The sequence below is a fragment of the Drosophila takahashii genome, chromosome 3L (genome assembly GCF_030179915.1).
Source record: "Drosophila takahashii strain IR98-3 E-12201 chromosome 3L, DtakHiC1v2, whole genome shotgun sequence".
NCBI lineage: Eukaryota > Metazoa > Arthropoda > Insecta > Diptera > Drosophilidae > Drosophila > Drosophila takahashii.
Genome location: NC_091680.1, coordinates 16492094 through 16519679, shown reverse-complemented (window position 1 = coordinate 16519679; position 27586 = coordinate 16492094). Strand labels below are relative to the sequence as shown.

The following is a 27586-nucleotide window of genomic DNA, read 5'->3' as shown; positions in this document are numbered from 1 at the left end:
AGAATGTTTTAGATATCAAATTGCGAAGACCTTGAGATTTTTATACGAAAACTGTTTGAAACAAATAAGTATTTGGCCCTTTCTCTTACATAAAAATGTAAAATCCTAATTTAAATAGTTATACTCGATGTTTTTCCGTGACTATAAAATTAAAAGCGTTACTTCAGCTGATCGTTAAATATATAGCGCGCATGTTTAAACAGCGGCAAAAGGTCAAAAAGAGAGCTCTTCAAGATCAAAAGAGATACGCGGAGACCCGAAGAGATATGCAGAGAGCTCTGCAGATTGAAGAGTGAGCTTTCCGGGTGGTTTTTCAGTTGGAGTTCTGGGCCGAGCTCCCAGTCAAGTTGCGCGCCTCCATCCGATCGGTTGTCGCGTTGTTCCGCGTCGTCACCCCCAACTGCCTTATAAGCATTTTATTCCGTGCATTTTAAATTGTTCTATCCGTACGTGTTTCCGTGTGTGCCCATGTGCCGTGTTGATAACTCCGTGAAATGCAAATGGTAATTGCAAAAAGCCGCAGTGCATGCGACTGAATGTGGTGCATATTTTAAGAAGCCCCCCGTCGTCGGGGAGAATAAAAAGTTAGACGCCCGCCGTCGATCCGAACTGATCCTCCCTCCTGTCTGGGCTGTCCCATGACTATATGGCCACTATAGCGACCCGTCCGACCAGTTTCGTGCTGCGGTTGTCGCTCCTGACTCGGTTCTCCTTGCCTTCCCGTAACCCCCATCGCCCAACCCCATCTCCTCCAGCCTTTCCTTACCTTACCTTACCTTTGCAATTCTCATGCACACACGTTCCTCGCTTTTTGTGTTTTTCGTGCGCTCCCGTGCTCATGTTCTTCCACTTTTTCGGTTGCCTGTAGTACAGTGAATACCGGTTAGCTGTTATTCCGGTCAGGAGGCACATGAAAAGAATATTTACATTTTGATACATGTTTTTCCTGTAAAACTAATTGGAGATCTTTTTCACACCTCATACGACAACTGGAAATTAAATCCTGTTTTTATTAACTTTTTAAACTTTTTTATTCTCAAAAAAATCTACAAAATGTTACGACACGTTTTTAAATTCGAAAGTTTTAACAAATTTTTGATAGATTTTGGATTTTTTTAAAGTTTTTTATGTTTTAGTGGGTAATTTCCACTGTTTTTTCCTTCCTTACCGTTCCTCTTTGGCAACTGCCTTTTGTTTTTTGCCTTAACTGGCGGTCATCACAGTTGCTGTTGCCGTATATTTTAACGAAGTTTCGCTGAAACCTGGCCCACCTTGATAAGCCCCTGGAAAGTCAGTCAGTCGCGATCGCTTGGTCGATCGTCTCGGCAAGTTCAATGCTAAACTACGTAGTATTGGCGCTGCATTTTCGACTTCCGCTATAATTAGCTAGTCCAGACCGTAGTTAACTCTTTGGCCCTACGCTTACAGAACCCACCCATAAATTGCGATAAGACCCCGACTATGTTTAGTGATTAAGTGCGAGAGTTATCTATGTCATCAGTAAATATCGTAATCGCAGTGGTGATCTTGAGTCATTAAAAGACCAGGTATGATGTGGTGCCCTCAGTGGGCTGTAATAATATTTAGTTTAGTTAGTATTCATATCTTAAAAGGTTGACTATACAAATTTCGTTGGTCAAATAATATTTAATATCTTATTTTCAATGCCATCTTAGAAGTTATTTACATATTTATATTGGCAAATGCGCAAACAGTATGTGTAAACTTCATTCATTCACTGCTTATATATGAAATTCATATTCTGAATGATATAGTCTCAGATGTCATTACTGTACCTTGCTTCCATTGCGGCGATATCAAAGTTCTCATTTTTGCTTTATGTACATTATTTAATTTCCCTGATTGCCACCATTGAAATTTTTATTTGCTCAATTTTAATTGCCGTTCCACTTTACTATTTGCATGCAGAAAATAAACTTAGTATTTGATAACCGTAGAGAATTAATGGTCCACACCTCATTTGCTCTTTCTACACACTTGTTGAGACGTTAATAATATTATTAATGTATTTAATTAAATATTTTTCCAATGTTCTACAAAACTAGCGATTTAATTTGGTGAAAAAGAAGCGTTGCTTAAAATTTGAGAAACCTTTTGAACAATTGCTTTCAATTTATCATAAGATGTTGCTAAAATCTCAAGGCTATTTTCCTTATCTCTTATCTTTAAGAATCTATTTTTTAGCATTTACAGTAATAGTGTCTTAAATTAAGTGGAAACTACTAAAGTCACTCTTGTTTTCGTTCTTAATCGAGTGTTTACCCATTTGCGTGGCCCATTTAGAATTGTTCCGAAGGAAATGGCATACAAACGCGTAATATCCGCTGTAGAATGCATTGCTAGGTAAATATTTGCACTTGGCCATTATCTTTTGTTTTAATATTTTACTTAACTGCAGTGTCGGGAAGTAGAGGAAGGTGCCCCTCACTCTCCCCCACCCACAGCTCACCCACTCCCCATACTTTCCGCCACTTTCCCGAGGGGAAGCCATCAACTTTGTGCTTCGTGACTGAGTCATCAGGTTTTTTCCTCTATATCTCTCTTCGGTTTTGGCCTGAACCAGAACCCAAGTTTACTTGAGGTTAGCTGCCAGAGGCAGTTCTTTCCCTACCCATTTCTGGCTTCTTACCTTTCGTTCTCTATATTTTCTGTATTTTCGCTTCTTTCTTTTTTCCTTGGCAAATGCACCATGGTTCGTTGTGGGCCGCACATTTCTTGCCTCGCATTTCCATTTTTTGTGCCCTCCCAACTGACCGTTATTTTTGCGAGCGGAGACTCTAGATTCTAGACCTAGACTAATTAATTCAAAATTCTCCAGCTCTGCTGTCATCAGCAGAACTGACCAGCCGGTGTACTTGGCTCCCAATCTCCGCCATACGTGCTCAAATTTTTTCTTAAAATTTTCGGGGTGTTTGGCAATCGAAAAGCTTAAACAATAAGCGCCGTAAGTGTGCTATGTGCAAATGAAACACCTATATATATATTCAGGTGCTCGTATAGTTATGTGCTTGTTTTATAATGCATGTGGAAAAAAAAGAGTGTGCGGTGCACATTGTTCGGAACAATGGAACGTTATACGATAAAAAGTGTATAAAAAAAGGCCGAAACGGGGGTTGCATGTCACCTTAGATCGCTCGGCTCAGCCCTGAGAAAATGAAGTCACTCTCGAATAAATATAAGCAAAGGCGAGAAGAGTTACGGCAAGTGCTAACTGAATATAGTATGCAAGCCAGCCACATAATACCAGTCTCTCACCCGATCCCACCCCCCAAAACCCGATGAATCTTTATTTATTGTTGTCGTGTTCTCAAAATCCATGAGCCATGTGAACTGTGTGAACCCATAATAGACGTTGTAACTAAATCAAAAGCGGCAAAATGACTGTAAAAGTGAGGAAGTTGGGCGGGTAGCAGAATATACATTCACCTTCGGATCTGAGGAAAAAGTTTAAAAGTAAAAATCTTTAATTGTTTGGAATTCGGAAGTAAACATTAAAGTCCCATATCAAAATTCATAAGTAAGCCTTAATTTTAACGATTAGTTCTGAGATATATGTATCCTTAAATTTCTGAAATGCGAAATAAAGGATAAACATTAATTTTTAAAATTTCTTTAAAGGAATTCTCTGTGAATCAAAAAAGATCATAATGGATTTTTAGTTTATTTTCCGTATAGCTAATTTCTACTTTTTATAAAATGGTGCTAAAAATTTCAAATAAAAATCGTTCTTTTCTATAAGCTAAAGCTCCAAGAAAACGCAAGAGACAAATGCGATATCTCCTCAAGTTGGCTCTTAGAAACGCTGGAGAAATAAACGCCTGAGCACGTCATATTCGATTGGGGGTAGAGTTGCAGATCTCGCAGCTCGATTGCTCCACGCAGCAGAGGTAACAGAGGAAAGTAACTCCAGATTCTCGAGAACACACACACACTCGCTTAAGAGGCCCCCTTTTTGGACCTAAAGCACATAACTCCGTGGCTCGGAGGGCACAGCCGGACCATTTATGGTGTCAGTAAGGTAGACTGCAGCCGGTAATGGCCATGATAATGACGCCTCTTGGTCCGACTCGCCACCAGAACGCCACAAAGTGGTGCAATTTGCCCGACGGTTCTTAGACTCTTACAGTCTGCTGCTAGAAAGTGGCCAAAAGGCGGCTGGAGCTGGGAAATAGCAAAACAAAAAGCGTAATCTAAGGCAAAGCAAAGTAAAGCATGCTGGCGGAAAATGGCTGTGCACTCATTTTGGTAACTGACAGGTTACTTCTTGCCAAGGCGAGTCGGCTATCGTCCCCTTTTTTTCGAGTGTCTGCTCGTCTGGTTTGGTTTGTTTTCACCATGCAAACGTGATCGTGGAAGTGGACGAACTCGTGTCTTACATTACATATAGACCAGTTTCCTCATTTTGATGTGCCCGGTTCTAATGCGGCCCCAACTCAACTGCCTTGAGGTCTTTAAGAAAAGGGGTCTTAACTGGGAAGCTCAGGTGTGACGAAAATGTCTACATAAATCAGATTTGAATAGGAATGGGAAATTATCAAATTAAAGAATTATCTAAAATAATAGTTTGATATTTTCATTTCAAGATATGTTCTATCTGTATTAAAAAATGTTTAAAATATATTACTTTACTTAGTAATTCGAAATATAAATCTCATTAGGAAGAACCAAATTTAAAATCATAGGATTATAAGAGAAAAAAAAGCTCCCTAGAAAACACAATGGCTCAAGACAATAAATCAGAATACGTATTAAATAACAACAATATGGTTAAGCTCTTTTTTGCGAAGCTGCGAAGATGGTTTCCTTAACTCGTTAATTTTTGAGTAGAACAAAAAATCCAAACAAGACAAAGCACTTGCACGTTTCTCGTATCAAAAGGTGTTCAAGCCCTCCACTTCGTACACCTAGCTTATGATCACCATCGGTAATGCGCAAATGTTCTGGGGCCATGAGTTATTTGCTGGATGCATGCTAAATTAATATTAAAAATAATTGTTGAGTTGTCGGATTTATAATTAGGAATGAGCCGGAAACCGGTAACTTTGCCTTCTGAAAGTGGCAACATCTCCAATTGTAATTAGTTATTGGCAAAGATTCTTTGGGCCCTCCATTGAATCATCGTTAAGAAAAACTCAAACTAGGAACTCATTAGCATTATGCCAATAGCGTCGCACTACCTGGGAGTTTTTTTTATGATCGCCTTTATGCTGCACTGTGTGAACAATCGAAAAGTCAAAATAAACCGAATTGAATTGCACGCAGCGAATGAAGTTGTAAATACCTGAGCGACCTTGGCAAATGGGAATTTACTGAAACCTTACCTTGCCCTAACCCTCGAATTCTCACTTCCTCGCAACCTCGTCCTTTCCCGCCGACAGGGATTTAACCCAAGACATATCTCCTCCTACCTGAGGAGAGGGCCTGAGAATGGGAATCGACGCTCATACACACACTCGAGTGATTAATTTCCTGTTTATGAGCATTTCGTTCGCCTTATTCTTTGTTGTGCGGCTTCTTTGCCGAGGGTTTCGAAGGTTTTCCCTCCCTCAATGAAACCCAGTTTTTGGGATATTTGTTCCTATGTGCTGGGTACACGGAACAAATTAATGTATTTCTTGTAAGGTTGATTAAATAAACAATAAATAAATACAATGAGCCGATAGCCTATCTGTTTTAATGCGTAAATAGATCATTTCTACATTAGCTCTTATCATTTGGATCTTATCTCGCGGTCCTTTTGTTTTGTTTAGTTATTAAATTTGGATATAGATAAAATATCGCACGAAAATATTTATGGATTCTAGAACACTATTTCTTATTATTTATAAAACCTAAAAATGTGCCATTTTAGTGATATTGATTCTATAACAAGATACAGAATTTTTGTACTTTCTTGAAAACTTTTAGATCTATTAAAAATACATTAAAAATCGAGAATATTTTATCTAAAATGTTAATAATATAAATTAAATAATATTAAATCTTTAATAATATTCCTATCTTATTGTAGACTAGTACAATTTTTTTCCTGTGCAGGATATAGTATAAGGGAGAGAGCACAGTTCTTTCAACCTCTCTTTGTAGTTCTGATGACGAAATTATAATACAAATTCGTTTTTATCTATAAATCTAAGCTCCAAATTAGTATAATTTTTTCGTGTGCAGGATATGGTAAAATCGAGAGCCTCTCTCTGGAGTTATCTTAAAACGGTTTGCGTGTTTCGCTGATATTACCGCGACTACCAGACGCCTGATCGGATGGGCTAGGAGCTGTGTATCTGGCAGATACATTTGGCTGTTACACGTGTTGTACCGCTCAGCTCCGTCGCTACCTGTCAGGTATTTCAACCATTGCTCCGCTCAGCTCGGCTCATCGCAGTTCCGCTCTCGGGCAGTTCAGTCTGTCAGTACCGCCGAACCTGTCGTCGTCGTCGCTTAGTTTTTCTGTTACCGCAAAACGCTTTGTATATCTATAGTTGGGATTTTTCAATGTTTTTCGTTCGCGTGTGTGAGAACGTAATTTCCATGAATTTTTGCGCTATTGAATCGAAATTGATGACGGTTCCAGTGCCTCAATGATTGTCATTTCGCCGTGTGGCAATTGCTCTTTATGGAGCATTCAAATGAGCTTTTCGGAGCAGAGTTACGTCTCTGATTACCAGTTCCAGTTTCGCTTGTTGCCCCGAAAAAAGCAGAAGCCAACTTGAATACAAATTAAAAATTATCTACTTCCGAACAAGTGATGAATGAATGTCGGCTCAACCTTAGGCTGGCCATAAGAAGTGGAAAGAAGTTCATTGAAATTCTGTGAAAAATACAAATATATCAAAATAATTGCATGCCAACGACTGTAATTAGTGTGTATGTGATCGCTTACCGGAGTTTATTTTTTGCATAATTTCGAGGAAAACTACGGTAATTAATTCTTTTGTTTAATATGAACATTTTTTGATTCCTTATGTTTGGAATAGATATTTACTTTTGATTTACTATATTCTTTGGAAAAAAATAAATTTATCTTCATGTGAGCTTGAAATTAGCTAAAATTCAGATTAGTACCGGGAACTCATTAGAGTCATCAGAGCAACCAAATCAAGACTCTTCTACATCTGTTCTAGCAAAGAAAGAGACTTAAATAAACGAGCTATCAAACACCTGGCATTAACTATGATTTTTAACAACTGAAATTATTCAGGTAGCATCCCGCCATTTTCATTGCCACTTTGACTATTTCTGTTTGCTCGAATCGATTGCGAAAGCGGCAAATCTAATGTCAATAAGGGGGAGGTGGGCAGGTGGAGCCCATTCAGTTGCTAATGATTCTGATAATTGCCATTGTGCGAAACCAAAAGCGAAACTTTGGTTGTGCAACTTAAGGGGGGATGGGAGTAATATTTTTGAGGAGGGGGTTTCGGGTACCGACATTTAGTAGAGTTTTGTTTTGAGTACCGATTATGATTGCCAGCGACTTGATGCTGATGCAATTAACGAGCGGCAAGGGCATCACGAAGTATTTATGCAAATCATGGGCCAACACAGTCCTGAGCCGCAACTATTGAATCGAGTTTGCGGTTGTATCTTTCAAGCCTCCTGGTGTATCTTTTTGTTTATGCTCTTGACCCAGTGACAAACAAGTGTCAAACAAGTGGGCAATTTCTTGGCTAATCTCCACGCGCAAAACAGGTTCAATAATAATAAAAAAAAGTAAAAAGTGTCCACTTGCCTTGATCTCTGGATAAGTGTAATTACCACGGGCTAAATGCAATTTGCAGAGCCATAATGGCCGAACGAGTTTTCGGATCACATCTCCAGTGTTTCTTTTTGGCCCACTAACACGAAAAACGGAACTCGAATTGCCAGTGCAGATGTGACAATTTGTTGAGAAAACACCGCTGAAAATTCACTCTGAATGGGAATCAGTCAAGCGATCGAAGGGGCGTGGCCCGGCGAGATTTTGCAGCGGTCCGTGTCCCCAGAGCGGACAGCATTAATTAAACTCGATTGGAATTGGAATTGGACAATCAATAAGAGGCAATCAATGCGATACAGACACGCGCGGATGCCGAGCTGCAAGATACTCGGGTACTTTTACTTGTGTCGCCTGAGTTTCAATTCAATTTGCACATAATTTTACATAATCTTTGCCTTTTGAGAAACTATGTCAAGTCAGTTGGAAGTTGGAAGTTAGCAGTTAGCAGCTAGCAGCTAGAGTTAGCCAAGTATATAGCTTGGCTTTGTTGTTTTTACTTTCGTTGGTAGCTGTGATCTCTGCGGGGCCTTCAGAAGCCGAAGAAGAAAGAGGAGAAATAAACAGAGACCCATCTAAATAGAAATAGTTTTTACTTTCCTTTTACGCCAGGCCAAGCACAGACTTTCAATTATCCGAATGCAGATTGAGATACAGATACGGTGCTATTAAAGATAGAGCAGCATGCCAATTGCGATTATTTCCGAGCCTCACTAAATGAATTGTTGCCACGAGATTTGTTTTGATTTGATTTGATTCGGTTTGGTCTCCCCGTTGGATGATCTCCAAATTAGCCACACACAGTTGGACACTAATTAGTGCCGCCGGATTGTAAATGGAAATTACCCCGTTGTTTGCCTGCCACTTGTGACATTTGTGTCCAGGTTCAGGTTCAAACTTATAATGGGCGTTCGAATCGCTGGCAGTTTGGACTTTCGCCGTGTCAAAGGTCAACCACGTGTGCTCGTTACAATTGGGTTGGAAATTAATCATAGTACTCCGTTTAATTGATAGTAATCCAAGGGGAATGCTATTAAAGTTAAAGGTTGTCACACAGAAAGAAAAAACAGGGCTGGCAAAGTTCATTCTTAAAATGGCACTCACAAATCAAATCGATATGCGCATAGTAAATTTCTGGTATTGCATACGCATATCGCTTTTACCAAAAAAGATTCTCTTACTTCGAAAAAGAGAGGAAGAAGATAATTGATACTAGATAACGTCAAATCGGTCATTGTCCCGCATCAGTTTTTTTAAAGTCACTAAAAGATCATAAAAACAATAATCCTCGTGGGAAAGCCAAACATTTGATAAGAGATGTGAAAGATTTGTATCTTTATTACCAACCTTATCACAATGCCATTATAGACCCATTAAAACCCATTAAGAACATATCATATTCATTTGCCTGTAAGAAAACCCTTAAACTTTGACCTTCAACAATTGATTGATCTTGCGGTTTCTTTGTTTCGTACACCTCGCATAAGAGAAGCTTTTTGTGTACCGTCAGCTTCAGCCATCCACTTGCTTTTCCATTAAAAATAATGACTGCCAAAGCAGTTGATTCTTGGACTTTCCTTGGAAGTGAACCCTTGATAATTTCAGCTAAAAAACTTTATTACCAAAGGTGGATGGATCTGGGGTTCTGTGCGGTTTGTTTGGGTTCTCCGGGCCATAAGTACGGGCTAAATGGCAAGTTAATGTTCGCGTTGGCTTTGGTCAGTGGCAAATTGTCTGGCGTTGTGGTTACGCCCGGCTGAGTTCTATGTGGTGGTGGTGATGGTGGTGGTGCTGAAGTGGAAGTTGGTGCCAGCATTTCTATATATAGTACCATAGTGCCACTCTATATGCTGCCCTCGTCAGAACCTTTATCAAGTGTCATACTTTTCCACAACCCCAACTCCCCTCCCGCACTTGTCGCCGTTCGGTTCGAGTGCACAAAGAAAAGTGGGTACGGGTATCGTATGGTGCTTTCCTTGGCAACACTTGTACTCGCACTCGTACCTGTTAATAACTTGTAACTTGATGCATCGCCGGATCGCCGGATCCCTTGGCTTCGTCCCGCTGGACTGGGTTTCCGAGTCTTCGCCCAACGGTCGAGCGATCCCGCTTTTGGTTCCGCCCCGTCTCCTCCCACTTCGCATCTGTGTCTGCGATCTGTTTGCCCCTGTGTGCGTGGGCCACCGAAGTATCTGAAGCCATTCACATCTCTCCGAATTTTGTATCGGTATCTGTATCTGCAACATGCAAATCTCTGCCTTTACGGCGCCACATTTGTTTGCAAAATGCTGTTCAATAATAAACAAGCGGAGACGACGCCGTCATCCACTTTGGTGCCTTCATTTTGCCGAAGACGCCGTAAACACTTCGATACCCGGTACTCATTAATGCCTGTTTGTGGATAAACATCGGCTGGCCGAAGTAATTTGAGCCGCAAAAAGGGACTTTCAGGAAAATACAGTTTCGGGGGCCTTAGCTGTATTTTGCAGTCCGTTAGAGATAATAATATTTATTAAGTGGTGTAAGACCAGGAAAAAATTAAACTCACTTTCTGAGAGATAAACTTACATATAAAATATTATTTTTTAAAAAATATTTTTCAAATATTAGGCAATTATTGGAATATTTTGTGCATTTTTAATATTATCCTTTTTTGAATTTTTACCATGAATGATAAGGGACCTTTCCTTAATTTTTTTTATATAGGATATCCCTTGGGTCGAACACCTCAGATTCCCGCCTTCTTTTATTTTATGACTTACCCGCCTGAAACGAAAATGTGTATAAATACTCGGGCAAGATTCAGATACGGCCTCTTTTGGACTGTTTTACTGGTCACCGAACTCAATCGCATGTTAAAAGTTGATTTTGTTTTCTTCTCTCTCCTTTTTTTCGCCGAACCTTTTTTGCTCATTTATGCAAGCATGCATAATTATTTGTAAATATGCATTTCAGGTGATTTTGATAAGAGGCTGCTGCTGTTGCCAAGATAAATGTGTGCCATTGTGCCGATAAGATGAGAGCAGTCATTAATATAATGACACAACCTTAATAATCGAAATGTTATGTTCGCGTTGAGTCATCGTGCCATTTGAATTGTATCCAGCGGTGCAAAAAAAATATATAAACACCAATCGTTGAACATATTTGAGCACTTGGCTTAATTAATGATTATTAGCCGCATATATTTGCTTAATTTGTGTTGCCAAGGTTCGAAGACGGTAGCTGGCATGATTATGAACGTATTTAAGTCTTTTCTTTATCTTTCTTTTAAAAATACATTGACAGATTTATTTGATATCAACAGGGATTTTATTGACCTTTAAAGGGTAGGGCTTTAAAAAATGTAAATAGATTTGCTCAGTAAGAATATTGAACCATTCAAACCAGTTTGATTAATTTCTGTTTCATTGATATCCAAATGCTTAATAAAACCTTATCTGGATGTAGGCTATAATGAATTTTTTATAATTTTGAACTATAAAATCAAGTTTTCTTTATCAACTAATAAATCTTAATTCAAAAAGTATTAAGTACTTATTTATTATCAAATTCAAACTTGCCAACCAATGGGTTAAGCAATGGCAATGGACGCTAAAAATACTTTAAGCACGATAAACTCATTTTCAGGTCAATAAAATAAGTTGGGAAACAGAGACCCAAGCAACTGATATCGCTTTATTTTGTTTTCATGCAATTTTTTTTTGCCATGTTCATATTGGAACAGTTGTTTTTACGACTTTGTTTCAACTCTCATTGTTGTCAACTTTCTGTCGAGATGTTTTCTCTGTCAGTGTCTGATAAAAATAACCAGTCAAGTGAAATTTCGGCAGGCTAAAGACTCACCTGTCTAGAGCACAAATGAAGTGATTTGCTCTGATTTGTGCTGAATGGCCTGACAAAATGCGATCGCAGAATCTACGGGAACAATGTCATAATCCATAGCATAATATGGCCATCAGTATGCGGTAGAATGGCTAAAGAGCTTTCACTTTCGCAGAGCTGCGAATTGTGGCGACTTTTCACTTTCCGTTCAACGGACAGACATTGTTCTCCCTCTCCAATTCGATTCGCATGCAAATCCGTTGTCCAAACATATAAACAGGCCCTAAACAAAACCCCAACGAATCTCCCATATGAATCATTTCGTTAGAAAACCACAGCGGATATAATCGTATTTTTAATATGATTTTCGGACTTCGTGTGAACTCCGCAGGCGGAGTTTGGCTTTGAAGTTATTCTGATATTTCCACGAACTTTACTCACCGACACAAAGAAAAAAGGTGGACAATTTTGTCTTAATATTGTTTTACAATAATAAAACCTTATCTTCGAATTTTAAAAACAAATTCTGTTTTAACATGAAAATTCTGATTATTTCAGTCCTAAAGTTAAAATAATAGTTCCTTGTTAAATCTATTATAAAATTGTAATTGAAAAATCTCTTACGTAAAATTTAACATTTTTTGATCAAATTTTACATTAAATTAGGCTTCTCTTGACCGATCCCAAAAAATACTTCGGTTGAAGTTTGACTGTGTGGAATTTGTGGGGCACTCCTGAATAGGTTTTCGGTCCCCATTTTGTGTACCCTTATTTATTTAGAAAAGATTTATTTGAAATGACAAATTGAATTGACATTTTCCTTTTTCTTATCGCTATCTCGCAGATCTGATCGATGAGCAGCAGCTACAAGCCCCGCAGCAGCGACGAGGCCCTCGCCGAGCAGATCAGCTTAGCCCGTGCCGGAAGTGGCACCCAGCCCCCGGCCACGCCCACCTACCGCCAGATATCCGGCGCCATGGCAACCCTGCCGCGCCATGATAACAACCACAATCACAACAACAGCAACTCGAGCCGCCTGCGCAGCGATTCCACAGCCACGTCGCGAACCTGCGTCTATATTGGTGGAACGCCAACGGGAGGAGGTGGAGGTGGCGGCGGCGGAACCGGAAATGGCCAGATATCCGTGACCTTGGATCGCCGACAGCCGCAGCGAATGTCCTGGCTGAATATGCGACGGGCCAAGGCCAGCGAGGCGGACCTGCCCACCGTCACGCCCTCGCCACAAACCACTCGCAGCTGCATCTCCACGGTGTCCAGTGTGGTGGACAGTGGTGGCGGTCGCACCACCGCCACTTCCGGTCGCATCAGCTCCAGCGGCATCGTCACCCTGAGCGGCAGCAACAACACACTGAGCGAAATCCAGGGCGGCTACCACGACATGGATCACGACGCGGTGTCCAAGAACTTCTCCGTTTCGGCCTCGGCCCACTCCGCCCACAACATCACCACGGCCAGCAATGCCAAACTACTACCAGCCGTCGAGGATGAGGCCAATAAACAGGTGAGTCGGGGCTGACAGGTGTGTGTGAAAATCGGGGAAAGTATTGGGATTTTATGGTGGGAAAACTAAGGGGTATGGTATGGTATAAAATCAGTTAACGAATCGATTGGTTTTTATAAGGAAACTAAAAACAGTTAACGAATCGATTGGTTTTTAAGTGGATAAGGAAATTAAACACTTAAATAGGATAAACTTTTATTTAATAATCACTATTATTAGGTGAAGATAGATGAGAGGATTAAATAATAACAAATAGTCTTAGTATAGACAAACAATTTATTATATTTATATTTTCTACGAAAACATTCCATTCTAACTATCATATTTTATTAAATGTCTTATTTGTTATCTGTTTTAACAAACTTATCTCTCATTTCATAGCAAAGTAAATAGATGCTTGAATAAATAGCCCTTCACTAAGACTATAGAACCTAATTCATATTATACTTCCTTAAAATGAAAAGACTGCCAAAAGAAACCTAATCTTCCACACGCCTTTTATTTCGCGGCCTAGCCAAAGCAATTAAAGTGTGTTTATTTATTAGCATGTTTGAGATTCATTTAGCATTCCGATAGATTGAACTTTCAAAAAAGTAGTTCATCTTCGAAGCCGCAGCTCGTGTATGCAATTTATTTTGGCTCCCAGTCGAGCGGTGGTCCTACCTGTTTTGGTTATTTAGAAGTTATCAGCCAAGATCTCCCAAGTTGAACAACTTTTGTTCAATGTTATGGGCTAGCCAGAAGCGATTTGATTCATCTTCCTTTTCAGATTTTTTGAGAATAAATAAGAATGAATGTGAATAAGAATGATGGTGGGGTTATTCTCAGCTGACTGCTGCTTATCATCAGGTGAGGCGAGTCTTTTGAGACTTCGGTGATTCCGTTTATTGATTACTCACGGTCGCTGTAAAGTTTATTTCTCCGCTTAATAATGCTGAAAATATTCGGAATGAATTTGTGTACGTGTCTCAGGTCTCCAGAGAATATTCACATTTTTGTTTGTCTGCTTCGAACCGATCGATTCGTCTAAGCCAATGCAATCGACTTTTGGTGATAAGTGCGCGATATTTATATAATTTCGTACACAGAAAAATAGTTTTTTATGATTTTATAATGGGTTTGGATTTTAGCTGATTAAAAAGTATAAAACATTTATATATTCTTGAGTGAAGTTTAATGTAATCAACTTTTCTTGTCTATATCTTCAGACTTTTCGAGCTCACTGTTACATCTTCTAGAGTTAAGACGCGTTAATTTTTGCGCGATTTGTTTGCCTTCCTCCTTTTGTTTGCTGATCTTCGATTTGAGGTGTTTGAATAGTTTTCAAGATAAAGATTACCTAAGACTACACAAACTGGGTTGCAGCAGAAGGCGTGGCGATGGCGATGGCAACCTTCAAACACCTGAAGCTCTTTTGTTGCTCGAATCTGGCGGGGAATGCAGGTCTCCCATACAATCCATCCTTGTGTCTTGGTCTAATAGTCATTGTTTATAGGGCTCGGTCGGGCAGCGGCAACATCATAAACACGATCATAAACTAGTTTCGGCATCTGTGAGCTCGTATTTGTCTCCTATTTGGGTTAGTAAGGCAGCGGGCACCGGACTGGATCGCAGTGGACCGGATAGGGCCCAGCTGGTCGCCTCGACTGTCCATTGTCTTTCGCATCTATATGGCTCTCCCATTGTTTCCCGCAATTTTCACCCATTCAGGCCAGGTTCGCCGGCCGAGTGGAAGTGCAAGTGCCAAGTGCAATATGAAATGCGTCGAACAGATGCTAATTGGTCTTAATTAGCATCACACATACTAGTTCACTGTCCGTTATGCGTGCAGCTAATTCAATAAAAAATGCTTAAAGACCTCGTATTTTTTAGAGCAGGAATAAATGTAGAATTAGTCATTTTGTTAGATCTTTACAATGTTTGTTTGAAGATAAAGCTAGAAAATATTAGCAATAGGGAAAGTAAATATTTTCTTAATTTGTTATTCAATACGGAAAAAGTTATTAGAAGGTTTATAATTTTTGCTTGGTTTACTTAAAACGGGTTCTGAATTAGTGTATTTTCTGTACGAAAATAGTTAGGTTTTTGGATTAGTTACCTACTTCTTAAATCTTTTATAAAAGATCACTTTGACCATTATAGGGCTCTAATAAAATTTTTGAATTGTACCTAAGAAAATCTTCAAATGTTTAACAATTTTTCCTATGGGAGCTATAAGATATAGACGTCTTTAGACCTTAATCAAGGTAACTACGTGAAATATCTGCAATTTTTTTAAAGTATATCCGATCGTTCCTATGGAATATAGACGTGTGATATAGGCGGTTTTCATACTCGATCTGTCAACAATATTTGCTTTTACATTATCTCGACATGCACGTTTTTACACATTTCATCCTTTTGGTATGCTACGATTTTTCTTCAGCAGCAAATGGAAAATCAATTGTCATAAAGCATTGCATAGTTTTGGGAGCAACAAGTTCGTGCCCTAAGTCTTTTGTTTTGGCGAAGAAACATTTTATTTGAAATATAAAATCTGAGTAAACTTTAATTTTTAAACATTAAAAATATATACAAATTTAATGACTAAATTTACTAAAATTAATAGTTACAAAAAATTTACAAAGAGTTCTTAAATTTCGATCATGAGTAGCTAAATATTCGAGTTATTTAATTGTTTTACACCAACAAAGAATAACATTAAATATAAGAGTTAATGAAAATAAATTGATCAATTTGCTTAAATAAACATTTACTCTGAAAATAGCTTAATAATAAACTAATTTAATTACTTGCTGCCAAAAATTTCGCATTCAAAAGTACAATTTATTGACCAATTTCATGGTCCCGCTGCTTAAACTGTATCTGCAACTGGGCTCGGCTAATTCCATGCCTGCCGGCAGTTCGCATATTTGTTTGCTTATTTTTACTTTTAACTTGGGACTTTTCGAATGTGCAATTTGCTTACCACAATCGATGGCCCCTCTGCCTCTTCGACTTCCCTTCCATTGCTTTGGCGGCTCATGCGAGTGGCCAAAACCCAAGACCCAAAAGCGAAAACCCCTGCCCATATGCATGTTTCTCGAGCTGCTCAGTTACTTCATCTCTTATGTTATTTCGTTTCCAATTCGCTGATTAACAAGTTCAACAAAACACAGTGGCAACAACTACAATGTGGCAGATACTTTCGGTGCAAATTCGGCAGTGGCAAGTCGCACGTTTCGGCTATAAAAAAGAAATGAAAATAAGAAATGACGTCAGCCACATACGTACAAAAACTGGTTTAATGCAATACAATAATTGCAGGGGGCTATTAGAATTGCATCGGCAGATCGATGAGTCTGTGAGTTCAGTGAAAGTGAGAAGCACTCGCGAAAGAATCGGTCAGAATTCCCTTGAGTTGGAGATACACAATCCCCGTACACGCTACACTGCGCTACCGGGTTTGGGTGTAACCGAGACCATTTGACGAGTTAACGATATCACACACAGCTGCATGGCTTCATGACTTCTCCTTTCACTGGCCACTGATTAGAGCCACCGAGTCGCAATCCAAGTCGTAAAACAATAGCCCAGATGCGAGTAGCATAACTACAGCTCCCTGCGTACACTTGTCCATGCTCCAGTGCCCAGATCCGTTCAGTCAAAGAGATTGTCGAGGCATCCATCGCTTATTCAACAGAAAATATGCTGCACACAATAGCCTTATTTCGGACACCTTTTGTCACCACCATCGCCATTGTGGGGACATTTTCACACTCCAGTTTCAGGTGATATATACCCGATACTGAAGGTAATTATTGTGCAGCCTACAAGACCTTTCCATTCTGATACAATCGAGGAATCAATTCTCGATAGAAAAAACCCCGGAGAAACCTTGGCGGGTATTTATGGGTTAAGTCTCGCACTTAATTGGCCCCAGCCCACGCTTTTACTTTTGGCTTTTCATATTTCTCATATTTATTATACCACTTTAGAGGCTCATTCGTTATGCCAGGCACAAACGCAACCGTCAAAAAGCCAAAATACAGCAATTATTTATGCTAAATGTGTTTAAGTTCTTGATGTGATCATCGAGTTGAGAAAGTCAAGCCTTCATTGATTCGATTTTATTAGCAGTTCGTTGGAACTTCCGCTCAATAAGGCAGAACTTTGATGCCAAATATAAATTCTAGCTAATAATAATATTTTTATTTTCCATTAGCGCTCATTCCATCCACCTATTTTGCTCGGCGCTACTTCGATAATTTTTTCCCATTCCCCCTCTGCTTTTTTTTTGATCGCACAGTGAGTGCTGTTAATTACGCGCCCAGTGCCAGTTTCGCTCGCATGCTTACATAATAATTAGAAATTGCCTCGATCTTCTCTCTTTCTGCGCCAAAAGAACGTGTTAAAATGAAATTTAATTTTAGTATGAGAAGCGGCTCAAAGAGCCAAGACTAATAGACGGTTTCTGCTCTTTGCGGTGGGCACTTCCTGCTGTGCAGAAGACAGGTTAATTATGCAGATGGATTTCGAGACATGGGAACGCTGCCTGAGGGCATCATTAAGCAATAGAAAAAGAGTCTCATTCAACCAGCATCTTTGTGTTCTCTGCCCTTTTTTTTTCAATTAACCCACGTGGGCGAGCTTAGAATGTTGAAGAGCTTCAAAGAACCTGTGACGATTAAATTCAATCAGGAAAGTTAAGTGCACTGGGAAAAATAAGAATGTAATTAATATAATTACCCATGAAATAACTACTTGTTAGCTGAAAAGCTAAAAAAAATTGTTTCTTAATACAGTAAATTTTATAAATAAAATTTTTTTTTCAAAATAAGTTATACTTTAATCGTTTTTGTTATGTAAGCCCCTTTGAATTAATTTGACCAAGTATTTTAATTTTTTCCCTCTGTACTGGTAGAAGCATGCATAAATTTCCAAAGAAAACCCAGTGAAGCGTGAGTTCGGCTCCGCGTTTCCAGCAGATGCGCAGAGCGGAGGCGTGCGCTGACTTTGCGCAGCCACTGTGCATAGAAAGCCACGCTTTGGTGCCGTCGCTGCTTTTGAGCCGCTGCTGGTAGTGCTGTTTTTATTTCGCTGCCGCCGGCACTACGTCAGTCGTCAGTTCTGCATTAATGAGAGAGCAGTTAGGTACGCTCGCTCGCACGCTCCGTGTGGTCCACAAACAACATCTGAGTTGTTTCATCCAGATGAAAACCCAGCCAGAGGAAAAATCAAGCGGAGAGAGATCCCAAATCCCAAATAAAAGTTTACCCATCGGGGGAAAACTTGTTTGGCCATCTTTCTCGGCCGGCTCTTTCTCCTCGGGCACTCGAATTCGATTTTCCCCCCAATCAAAATCGTCGTCTGCGCAGTCGCAACTCGGCGCTGCACCGGTGATGAGTGCACACGCTCGACCAAAAGGCCTAAAAAGCTACAAAAAAATTAAATAAAAATAAGAATAAATAAACAGCCAAAAGAAAAAGGAAACGCAGTGCAATTGGGGAAAATGCAAAAGTGTGAAGTGAATCGCCTGACCAATGAGTTCTGTGCAATGAAATGTAATTGAATTCCAGGCAATCCGCAACCACAACTATATATGTGTATATTTATTACATGTGGAAGGAGCTCGAGTACTATAGTTCCATAACAACTGTCATTGATATGCGTTGGCGATCTGTGTTAAACGAGACGAAAAAAAAGAATACAAATACCTTATATGAAATAAAAACAAACGAGACAGCGAGACATTCAATAAGCGGTTCAGGGCCAGGCTCTGAAGGTGTTGCCAATTTATTTTAAAAGTCTGCGCTTTTTGTTGGCTCGCTGTCGTCACGTGATAACTTGTTCCACTTGCATAAAAATATTGTTATTTTCTTGACACAAATGCAACAAGTCGAGGCTTTAATTAACATGATGTTTAAAAAATAAATACGAAATACTTAAAAATCCACACGAGTGCTCTTGCTAATTGTAATTTATTTATTTTCGAGTGCAGTGCAATTAATATTTCAGCTCAAAGGGAAACAAACGAATAACGAGTAGATCCAAAGCATAACAATACAAAACCTGATTTGTATGTAACAACAAACAAATGCAAGAAAATGACAAGTTCTTTGACTTTAAACAATACAAAGTCTGTCCCAAGATGGAGATACCAACGACAAAGTATTTAGCCGACTATCTGTATGTTGTGCACGAGGATGTCCCCTTCCGATACTATCGAAAAGTAAGTGATAGGGCGCGGGGCTATGTGGGCTTTGCGGGGGCCATCATGCATGATATGGCATATGTGGTATATATGATATATGCCTATTTAATGCTCGTCATCTGCACGCTCATAAACTCCAAACGCCGCTTGGCTGGTCGATTTTTTTTGTTTACATTTTCACCGTGCGGTTTTCGCTTTATTAACTGCGTTTACCTGGGCGTCACGTTGTTGTTACCGCTCTACCTACGGATGCTGATGCTGTTGGTGCCCTGTTGGCAGTTCGTTTGTCTAACTGAATGAATTTCACTTAAAAGCGCTCCGCCGACTAACCATTCGAAATACCCTGTGTTTAAGGGTTTAGAAGTTATGAAATTTAGTTCTTTATTAAATAGTATTATTTGATTTGATTAATTTATTAACCATTTATGAATTAAATATTTACACAGAACATGATAATTAAGGAAAAAGGTTTCGGGTTTCAAAAACTGTTGTAGGTGTGTAAAATTTAAAGGTATTATAGATAAGATTTATTTTGATCGATTAGTAATTTGATGGAGCGATTAATTTGGATAACTTGGTCATCAATAAAGAGTTATTTCGTATGGAGTTCTTAAGTTATAAAGCATGGAAGATCTTAAGAGAATAGTTACTTTATAGAGTTACGAAAAAATGAATTTAAGAAGTGGGGGTGATAGATAGATATACTTAAGTAAAGATAGATTCTTAAATACATTTACAAAATTTTTTAATATATGCAAAATCCAAGGTATTTCTTAGTTGTTATGCCTCTTTTTTCCGTACTTCTTTTTGGGCTTTGAAAGTAAGCACAGTGAGGACTGTTGTTAGTTGCTTGCTGATGTTTTTGCGCGCGCACCGCTAATGGGCTTATGCTGTACATTTTGCAGACGACTTATTAGAGCCATGAGCGAATTTCGACCGCCGCCTAATAAGATCCCCCATGACACCCTGCTGTCGCGGGCACTTTCTTTTGCCGCTCACTGTGCAAACACAAAGAACTAAGGCAGTTGGCTTGGTCGTGGAGTGGGGGAAATTCGAGGAATATGAGTCGTAAGACAAATAAACAGAAAGCAAAATTGTGTAATTAATGAAAATAAAGCGAAGCATAGCGAAATTACACAAGTCGAAAGCGGAAGTACCGGAAATGACGGCGACGCTCTGTAGGAGTATCTTTTCTGTTTCTGTATTAGTTTTTGTTTTTGTTTAATGTCGGCGGATGCGGCAACTGTGACTGTGACTGCCGCTATTTGTCTGGGTTACCTGCAAAAAGCAAATCCAAATGGCTTTGCATATGACAGCAATTTGTAACTTTTGTATTTTCGCATCAGCTGCGCAAATTTTTCGTACGGTTAAATACTTGGTTTATTGCTGACTTTTACTTTCTTCGAAGGGGGTTCAGGGTTAAAACCATTCACAGAAATAGTTGATGTCTGTGAACTTGGTAATATTTTTGTTATTGATTCTGTATTTTATATCTAACGATTTAATGAGAACTATAAAACGTAACTTTGAATTAATTATTTTTCACTGACAAAAAATGTTTTTATTGTTTATAGATTTTATTGAAAAATTCGACATTTAAGTCCTACGTTTTTGCTGGGGATTAATAAGAGCTTGAAAAATATCGACAGTTGGCTATTTCTCGTTATTTAATTTGAGCTTTCCCTTCAAAAATCCATATTATAGAATCAATATTGTCAAAATATCGATAATTTTCAAGCTCTATGAATAATGGGTTTATGGGGAATATTTAAATTCGATTTAGCGGGTGTTGTTATAGCTTTAGTGGGTGTAGTAAATGAGTCCACTTTATCAGGTTAATGTTTAACCCATGCCGTCTAAACTAATTTAAATATTTGTTCCATTTCTTTTTTATTATTGCAGACGAAATGCTCGGTGTTCCGTGGGCTCGTGCTCTGTTTGTGCCTGAACCTGAGCTACGCGAACGTGGTCCGCTTCCCACGCGAGTTGGACCGCTACGGGTCGGCGTACCTGGTGCCGTATGTGGTGTTGCTGTTTCTAGTCGGCCTGCCCATGATTCTGCTGGAGATTTCAGTGGGCCAGTTCCTGGGCCAGGGGGCGGCGCACACCTGGCGCGCCTCGCCCATTTTCAAAGGTGAGTTCGAGTCTCGGGGGTTGCATACTTTTTGGCGGGCAACAGGTGTTTGAGCATCCCCCATTTCTTACTAAGGGGTATAAAAAGGGGGTCAAAGCGCAAAGCTGCAGCTGCAGCTGAAGCTTTTTGCATCCCCAATTGCAGGAGGAAGCTTAAAAGGGAAAGCTCTGCAGTTGCAGCCCCCAGTCCTTGCGCTTATAATTCCCAAGTTGAAATTCCGAAGGACGTCACTTAAATAGCCCCATCGCAAGGACCTCCTCCGGGCGGTCGCGCATTCCGCAGCAACGACGGTTGGACACATCCCGTCTCATCCCCACTCTCTCGAATTGTGTCCGTTGGTAGCCGAAGTTACGATTGCAAAACTTTCGTCATCTCTCTCTCACTCTCTGAAGCAAAAACCAAGGCCGCAGCAGGCGCATATCCTGCACAGCCCCCTCCAAAAGGGATGTGCATGTGTGCAATTGCCAAGGCACAGGAGCACAGGAGCAAACTAAATAAACAAGAAAGCAAAATCAACAACCGCAAAAGTCTAAGACATATATGTATCACGAATCGAAAATGATAATGACAAAATGAGAAAAAATACAAATATCAGACCAAAAGTATATCAATGCAAACAAAAAAATCTAAAAAATACACATAAAAAATACACTAAAAAAAGAGAAGACTTACTTAAATGTGACCTAGTAGATAAAATCATCATCGTGTTATCAGGACGACCGACAAAAAATCTCTGAAAAAATCGTACAAAAAAATATTAAAACCTCAAAATGCATTGGTGTGTGTGTCCCGTTCGTGTAATCGCTGGCGCGCCACGCCCCCCGCGGCCATCGCCCGCCCCCCTGTCGGCCCCCGCTCGCCACGCCCCCAGTTCACGCCCCCCGGTAGCGGGTAGATGGGCAAACGTGTGGGCGGCGACCCACAAGGACATCTAGTAATAAAAAAACGCCTACAAAAACAACAGCAAGCAACAACAAAAAAAAAAACTGAACGCCGCCCGACCCGCCCCCTTCTGCCATGGGACCGGAAGCGGACCGCAAACGGAAGCGGAAACGGAAACGGACGAGCAAAAATGGAAGATGGCGCTGCGGAGCGGTGAAAGCGGGCAAAGCGGCGGCGCGTCCACAAAAAATAACCATAGAGACGTTTAAGGCAAATTCTAAATGAACAAAAGTATAAACCAAAAACAATTGTAACGAGAAACAAACGAATTCAAAATCGAGCAATATGAGCAACAACTAATAATGGCAAAAAGCAAAAACGACAACTGCAAATTACGACACAACACCTTCGAAAAGACCTCAGTAATAATAAAAACACCAACAAAAACACGTGAATGCTTGGTGGCTGCAAAGGAATGCCTTCGTTGTATCGCCCTTTTTTGTAAAGTTCTAAAATAAAAGGCTATATAAAACGGAAGACATCCCAAGTAACTATTAAAATATTTTTTAAAAAAGCCCACAGTGCGTATGAGCAATTTATCATATTTTCAAAGATCACGTTTTCGTGAATATTATGCCTTCTTTAGATATTTCATTAGGTGATGACTTTAGCCTAAAGCAACTCTTTTTATGAGCAATTAACTAGGAAATCACTTCCATTTAAATGCATTTTATTAACAATTTATGATCATTAAACACTTAATAAAAGGAATACGTATGTGTTTTAAAAGCACTATGTTTATTAAACGAATCTCAATTAAATAAATTTGTTTGGCCAAAGACAACACTGTGTTTGGGGTGATAAACTAAAGAGTCATCATTAAAGCCTATTCTGGCCACACATTTAACTTCTTATGACTTATAAAACTCATAAATGACCGAAGGCAACACTTAACATTTTTCGAGCCACCGACGACTGGCTTTAATGTACCCATTTCATTGTGAAACCAGCGAGCTCATTGAGTGTAGCGTTTCACGAGTGAGTGGTTCGCAGCCTATAATTACGATAAATGAGGCAAAATATTCACGACACGTGCCGATTGCGTACATGAATGAACGAAGAACAGAATCTATAAGTCAGATGAGCGATGAGCTTTTGCTCCTTCACCTTTTGCTTGATTTGTAGCGCAGATCAGATCAGTACTGCAATATAGCCATAAAAAACAGTGCTAACGGAATCGGCAAACGAATGGAAATACAATGTGGCCTATATGAAAAGAGAGGAAGTGTGTAATAAACAGGGAAATACAGTTGCGGTCACTATAACAGACAATGCTAATTAAAATATTTTATTCATATTTATCGAGCCACCAAAGGCCTAACCCTAAAACCTTTAAAAACCTAAATCATTATTAAGGTTTTCGAACACTTTTCAATGTCGTCTTTGGGTAGTCCCCCAATCAATTTACAATACATATATTTATTAACAGCTTTGGGTGTGTTTTTAAGGTCAAATTGATCTGGTTTAGCGAATCGCTTTTCAGTCGCTGCAGAATACGTTATAAATGTAAATGTAAAGATATTAAAAAATCTCGTTCTCATTTATAACTAGTTTTCACTTGAGCTCTTTTCAAACGAATGCTCTTGCTTTTATGAATTTTGCCATTTAAATGACAAAAGTAATTTAATTAACTGGGTTCCTCCTCTTCCGCTCTTTTGTAGTCGATTAGCAAGGTGATGCGTTAGGATCGTACTTTGAACGAAGTCTGATTCGGGATACGAGAATAGGTCTGGGTTATACAATATAATATGGGTTTTATAAGAAGGAAGAACATTCTTTATAACAACCGAATAAAATAGAAAGATAATTGGGCCTTTTAGACCTGTTTAATAAATGTCTTTCTTGATTTCATATATATTGTATGTGCTGATTATTAAATAATAATATTAATCATTACCTTTTTTAGGAGCCTGCATCATCAGTCGCTTCGCCTCTTGGCTCTCGGCCATTTGGGTGTCCCTGCAGGCCGTGCTGGCACTGGCCTACATCGGAATGTTCGCCTCGAATGACCTGCCATTCCGGGAGTGCGCCGGACCCGTGAAGCTGAGACAGGTAAGGAATATCTAAAACCCCGAAGAATTCAATTTTCATATTTCCTATTCTTTAGAGTGGCTACCTCCTGGAGGGAACCAGTGGACAACAGTGCCTGCAGCAGACCTTTCTCACTCCCTTCTGGCGAAATCCTATGTACTTTGGTCTCCTCTCAGCGGGATTAATAGGTCTCTGGATCGTGGTAATGCTATGGTGAGTCTCGACACCTTAAATATTAGTTAAATAAATTTAATAATATTTTATTTTAAATTTTTTAGCACCCATAATGCCAAGATCCTGAGGCGCAGCGTCTTTGCCTTCGGACTGGTTGGCCTGATCCTGCTTTGCACCCTCACAGGTTGGGAGGTGCGCAACTCCTTCAGTCGTCACTACTTCCCGGAACTCTGGGGCTTCGATGCCAGTTTGCTGGCCGAGAGCAACATCTGGTTCAATGCCCTCATGCAGGTCCTCTTCTCGGTGAACTGCGGCTTTGGAGCCATGCCCATGGTGACTGGAAAGTTCCTTTACAAAGGCGACGCCGTGAGAACCTCGGTGGTTTACCTCTGCTTCAATCTGCTGATCAACGCCATTGCCGTGACCCTGTTCATGGTCCAGTTCGATCTCTCCGCAAATGGCTATCAGAATATGGAGGAGCTGAAGCCGCTGACCGCCATCTATGATCGGGTTTTGAATGGCTCGCGGGAGGGCGATAGCCATCTGTTGCAGCATCTCGTTCCCTCGCTGATCTACGCCCTCATCATCCTGGCGGCCATGGTCTCCATCACGGTGGCGGTCTACACCTCCACCCGTCTCGTGCCACGACGCCCCAACTATGTGATCTGCCTGATTGGACTGGTGGTGGCGGTCATATCGTTTGCGGCGCCCAAGTTCCTCATTGCCCGCGTGCTGGACTCGCGACTGGTGGGCACCATGGTGGTGACTGCTCTGGTCTTCGAGCTAATTGCCATTACCTGGATCTACGGGGCCAAGAACATCTACACCGATCTGGAGTTCTCCATCGGACGTCCCATCTTTCGTGTCTGGATGTGGCTGTGGGTCATCTGCCCGGCCATTCTCACCGGCATCCTGGTGTGGTGGTGTGCCGACGACGATCAGTATGATCTGCTGGCCGAATATCTCCCACGTTGGGCGCCAATTCTTTTTGTCCTAGCCGTTATTGTGATCATCGCCTGTGTGCAGATCTTCCGGCAGGTGGAGTACAATTTCTTCGGCATGATCTGCGAGGCCTCCAAGCCGGCCAAGGAGTGGGGTCCGGCGGATCCGCTGGCCCGCCATTCCTGGAAGCAATGGCGCTCCGTCTGCCAGGACACAGGACGCAGGGACTTTACCCTAAGGCGCCGGGGCACCCGGGACTACACGCACTCCATCAAGAAGGGTCAGTACTCGAGTGCCACGAAGTATGGCGTACAGAATGGCAATCAAAACCAGACGCCCATGCATCAGCAGCATTGGAAGTCCTCGACGCCGGGCAACAGTTCGCCCAACTACAGTGGCTCCATGTTCGGGGACTCGGCCATCGAGGAGGACATCAGTGTGGATAAGTTTCCGGGAATTACCCGGGAACAGCAATATGTGCCCTTCCAGGCGAGCGATTCGAAGCCCACGCGGTATTCCCAGCGAATGCGGCAGACAGCTCAGCCGCAGACGCAGATGCGACCACCGCCGCCGGCGAGGGAATCGGTGGAGAAGCATCGCGAGGTGGTCTACATACGCCGCCTGTCCGACGGAGGCAGTGGATCACATGCCACGCGGATAGAGATTTCGCCCTCGAACGAGTCCATCACCTATGGCAATGGCAAGAGCAACAATAACTCCACCTCGGCCATGTCCCGCAATCCGCTGGGCCGCTCCACCGGCTGCCTGGCCGCTCCCGCCCAACAGCCGCCGCCGCCCAGCGTTCATGTAAAGCGTTCGGCCAGCTCGGTGGTCAATGTCAATTCACACAAGCTGCCACCACCGGCGAATGCGGGTGGTGCAGCGGATCACATTTGCTGGCGGAAGTTCAACGTGAATCCAGAAGAGTATTCCACGGAGCTGTGAAACGAGGCGAGAGTCCATAGGAGGAGGAAACGAAGCATTCACATTCAAAAAGACTTGTTGCATCCAAAACAAACGTATCTGTATCTGTAATCCGCAATCCGTAGTCCGTATTGCACCTAAGGCACACCTAATTGTAACGTGTATCTTCTAGTTGCGAGCTGTAAATAGAGAGAGAGAGAGAGAGTGAAAGGCGTCCCTAGATATAGTTCTACGATCTAGTTCCTTAGCTTAAGTCGAGAAAATTCCGTTGTCATTGTTCTAAATCTGGAAATCAGGAGCAGGAGGAGTAGAAGTATACATTTAGTCTAAGCACATTGAACTATCATGGATTCGAGTGCCTGAAAAACATGAAATAACCTAGCCTAAGCATCCATTGTAAAGTTACAAAACCACAACGATTTCGAAAACGATCTTATGTAATAAATAGTACGATTAGTAAATTATGAAACGCCCGTGTGTTCCTTACTTCGAAATTTTATGGTTATCAAATATCAAAGTTCGGGTATTTATCAAGTCGGGTGCTAAATTTGTTTCCTAATCGCAAAACTCTTACTTGAACATCTCATCCATGGATTCAAGTTCGAGAACCAGAATTTCAATTAGCATACGTGCTCGAACATGATCGGTGGATCGTGTCGACTGCTTCTGCCGCCGCTAACTACCAAAATCCAGCTTAGAATTTATATTCGGCTATTCTAAGCTATAAATTTTCGCTACAAATTTGCACAAAATGGTCTCGCGAACGAGATTTCTGGGCAAGTGAATATCCTAAGATGGCAATTAAATTTCGTTAAAGATTACTTTTGTTTTTAGCCGCAGAGCAAGTTATGCTGACGCAAACGCCAACGAAATCGAAAGCTTATGAAGGCGATAAATTATTTATCGATTATGTACCGTTATTTTGAAACGGAACTGCGTGGGATTCTTCAGACTTTAAAAATGGATTTCGTCTATACTACGTTTCAATGAGTTCTGAGTAGTTTGAAGAGTGTTTTTAAAGCTGGAAAGTGTTGTTGTAAGGTATAAGTTCTATTTCTAAAAGTTTCCAGTATCATATAAACATATATTAGCATAATCATTTAGGAAAATTGTTTTGATTGTCTAAAAACA

At 40.6% G+C, this 27586-nt stretch overlaps 1 protein-coding gene across 2 annotated transcripts; it reads left to right on the top strand.

The window, feature by feature from the left end:
* Positions 1-356: 356 nt before the first annotated feature.
* On the top strand, positions 357-26924 carry blot (bloated tubules). Of its 2 annotated transcripts, XM_017148792.3 has the most exons (6): positions 357-503; positions 12438-13115; positions 21211-21442; positions 24291-24436; positions 24492-24628; positions 24694-26924. In XM_017148792.3, the coding sequence occupies exons 2-6, from the start codon at positions 12447-12449 to the stop codon at positions 26474-26476; spliced, it is 2967 nt and encodes a 988-aa protein (XP_017004281.3). In that variant the 5' UTR covers positions 357-503; positions 12438-12446; the 3' UTR covers positions 26477-26924. The 2 variants fall into 2 exon arrangements, with proteins under 2 accessions (XP_017004281.3, XP_070071342.1); XM_070215241.1 differs by lacking the exons at positions 357-503; positions 12438-13115 and adding an exon at positions 19104-19326.
* Positions 26925-27586: the final 662 nt, after the last annotated feature.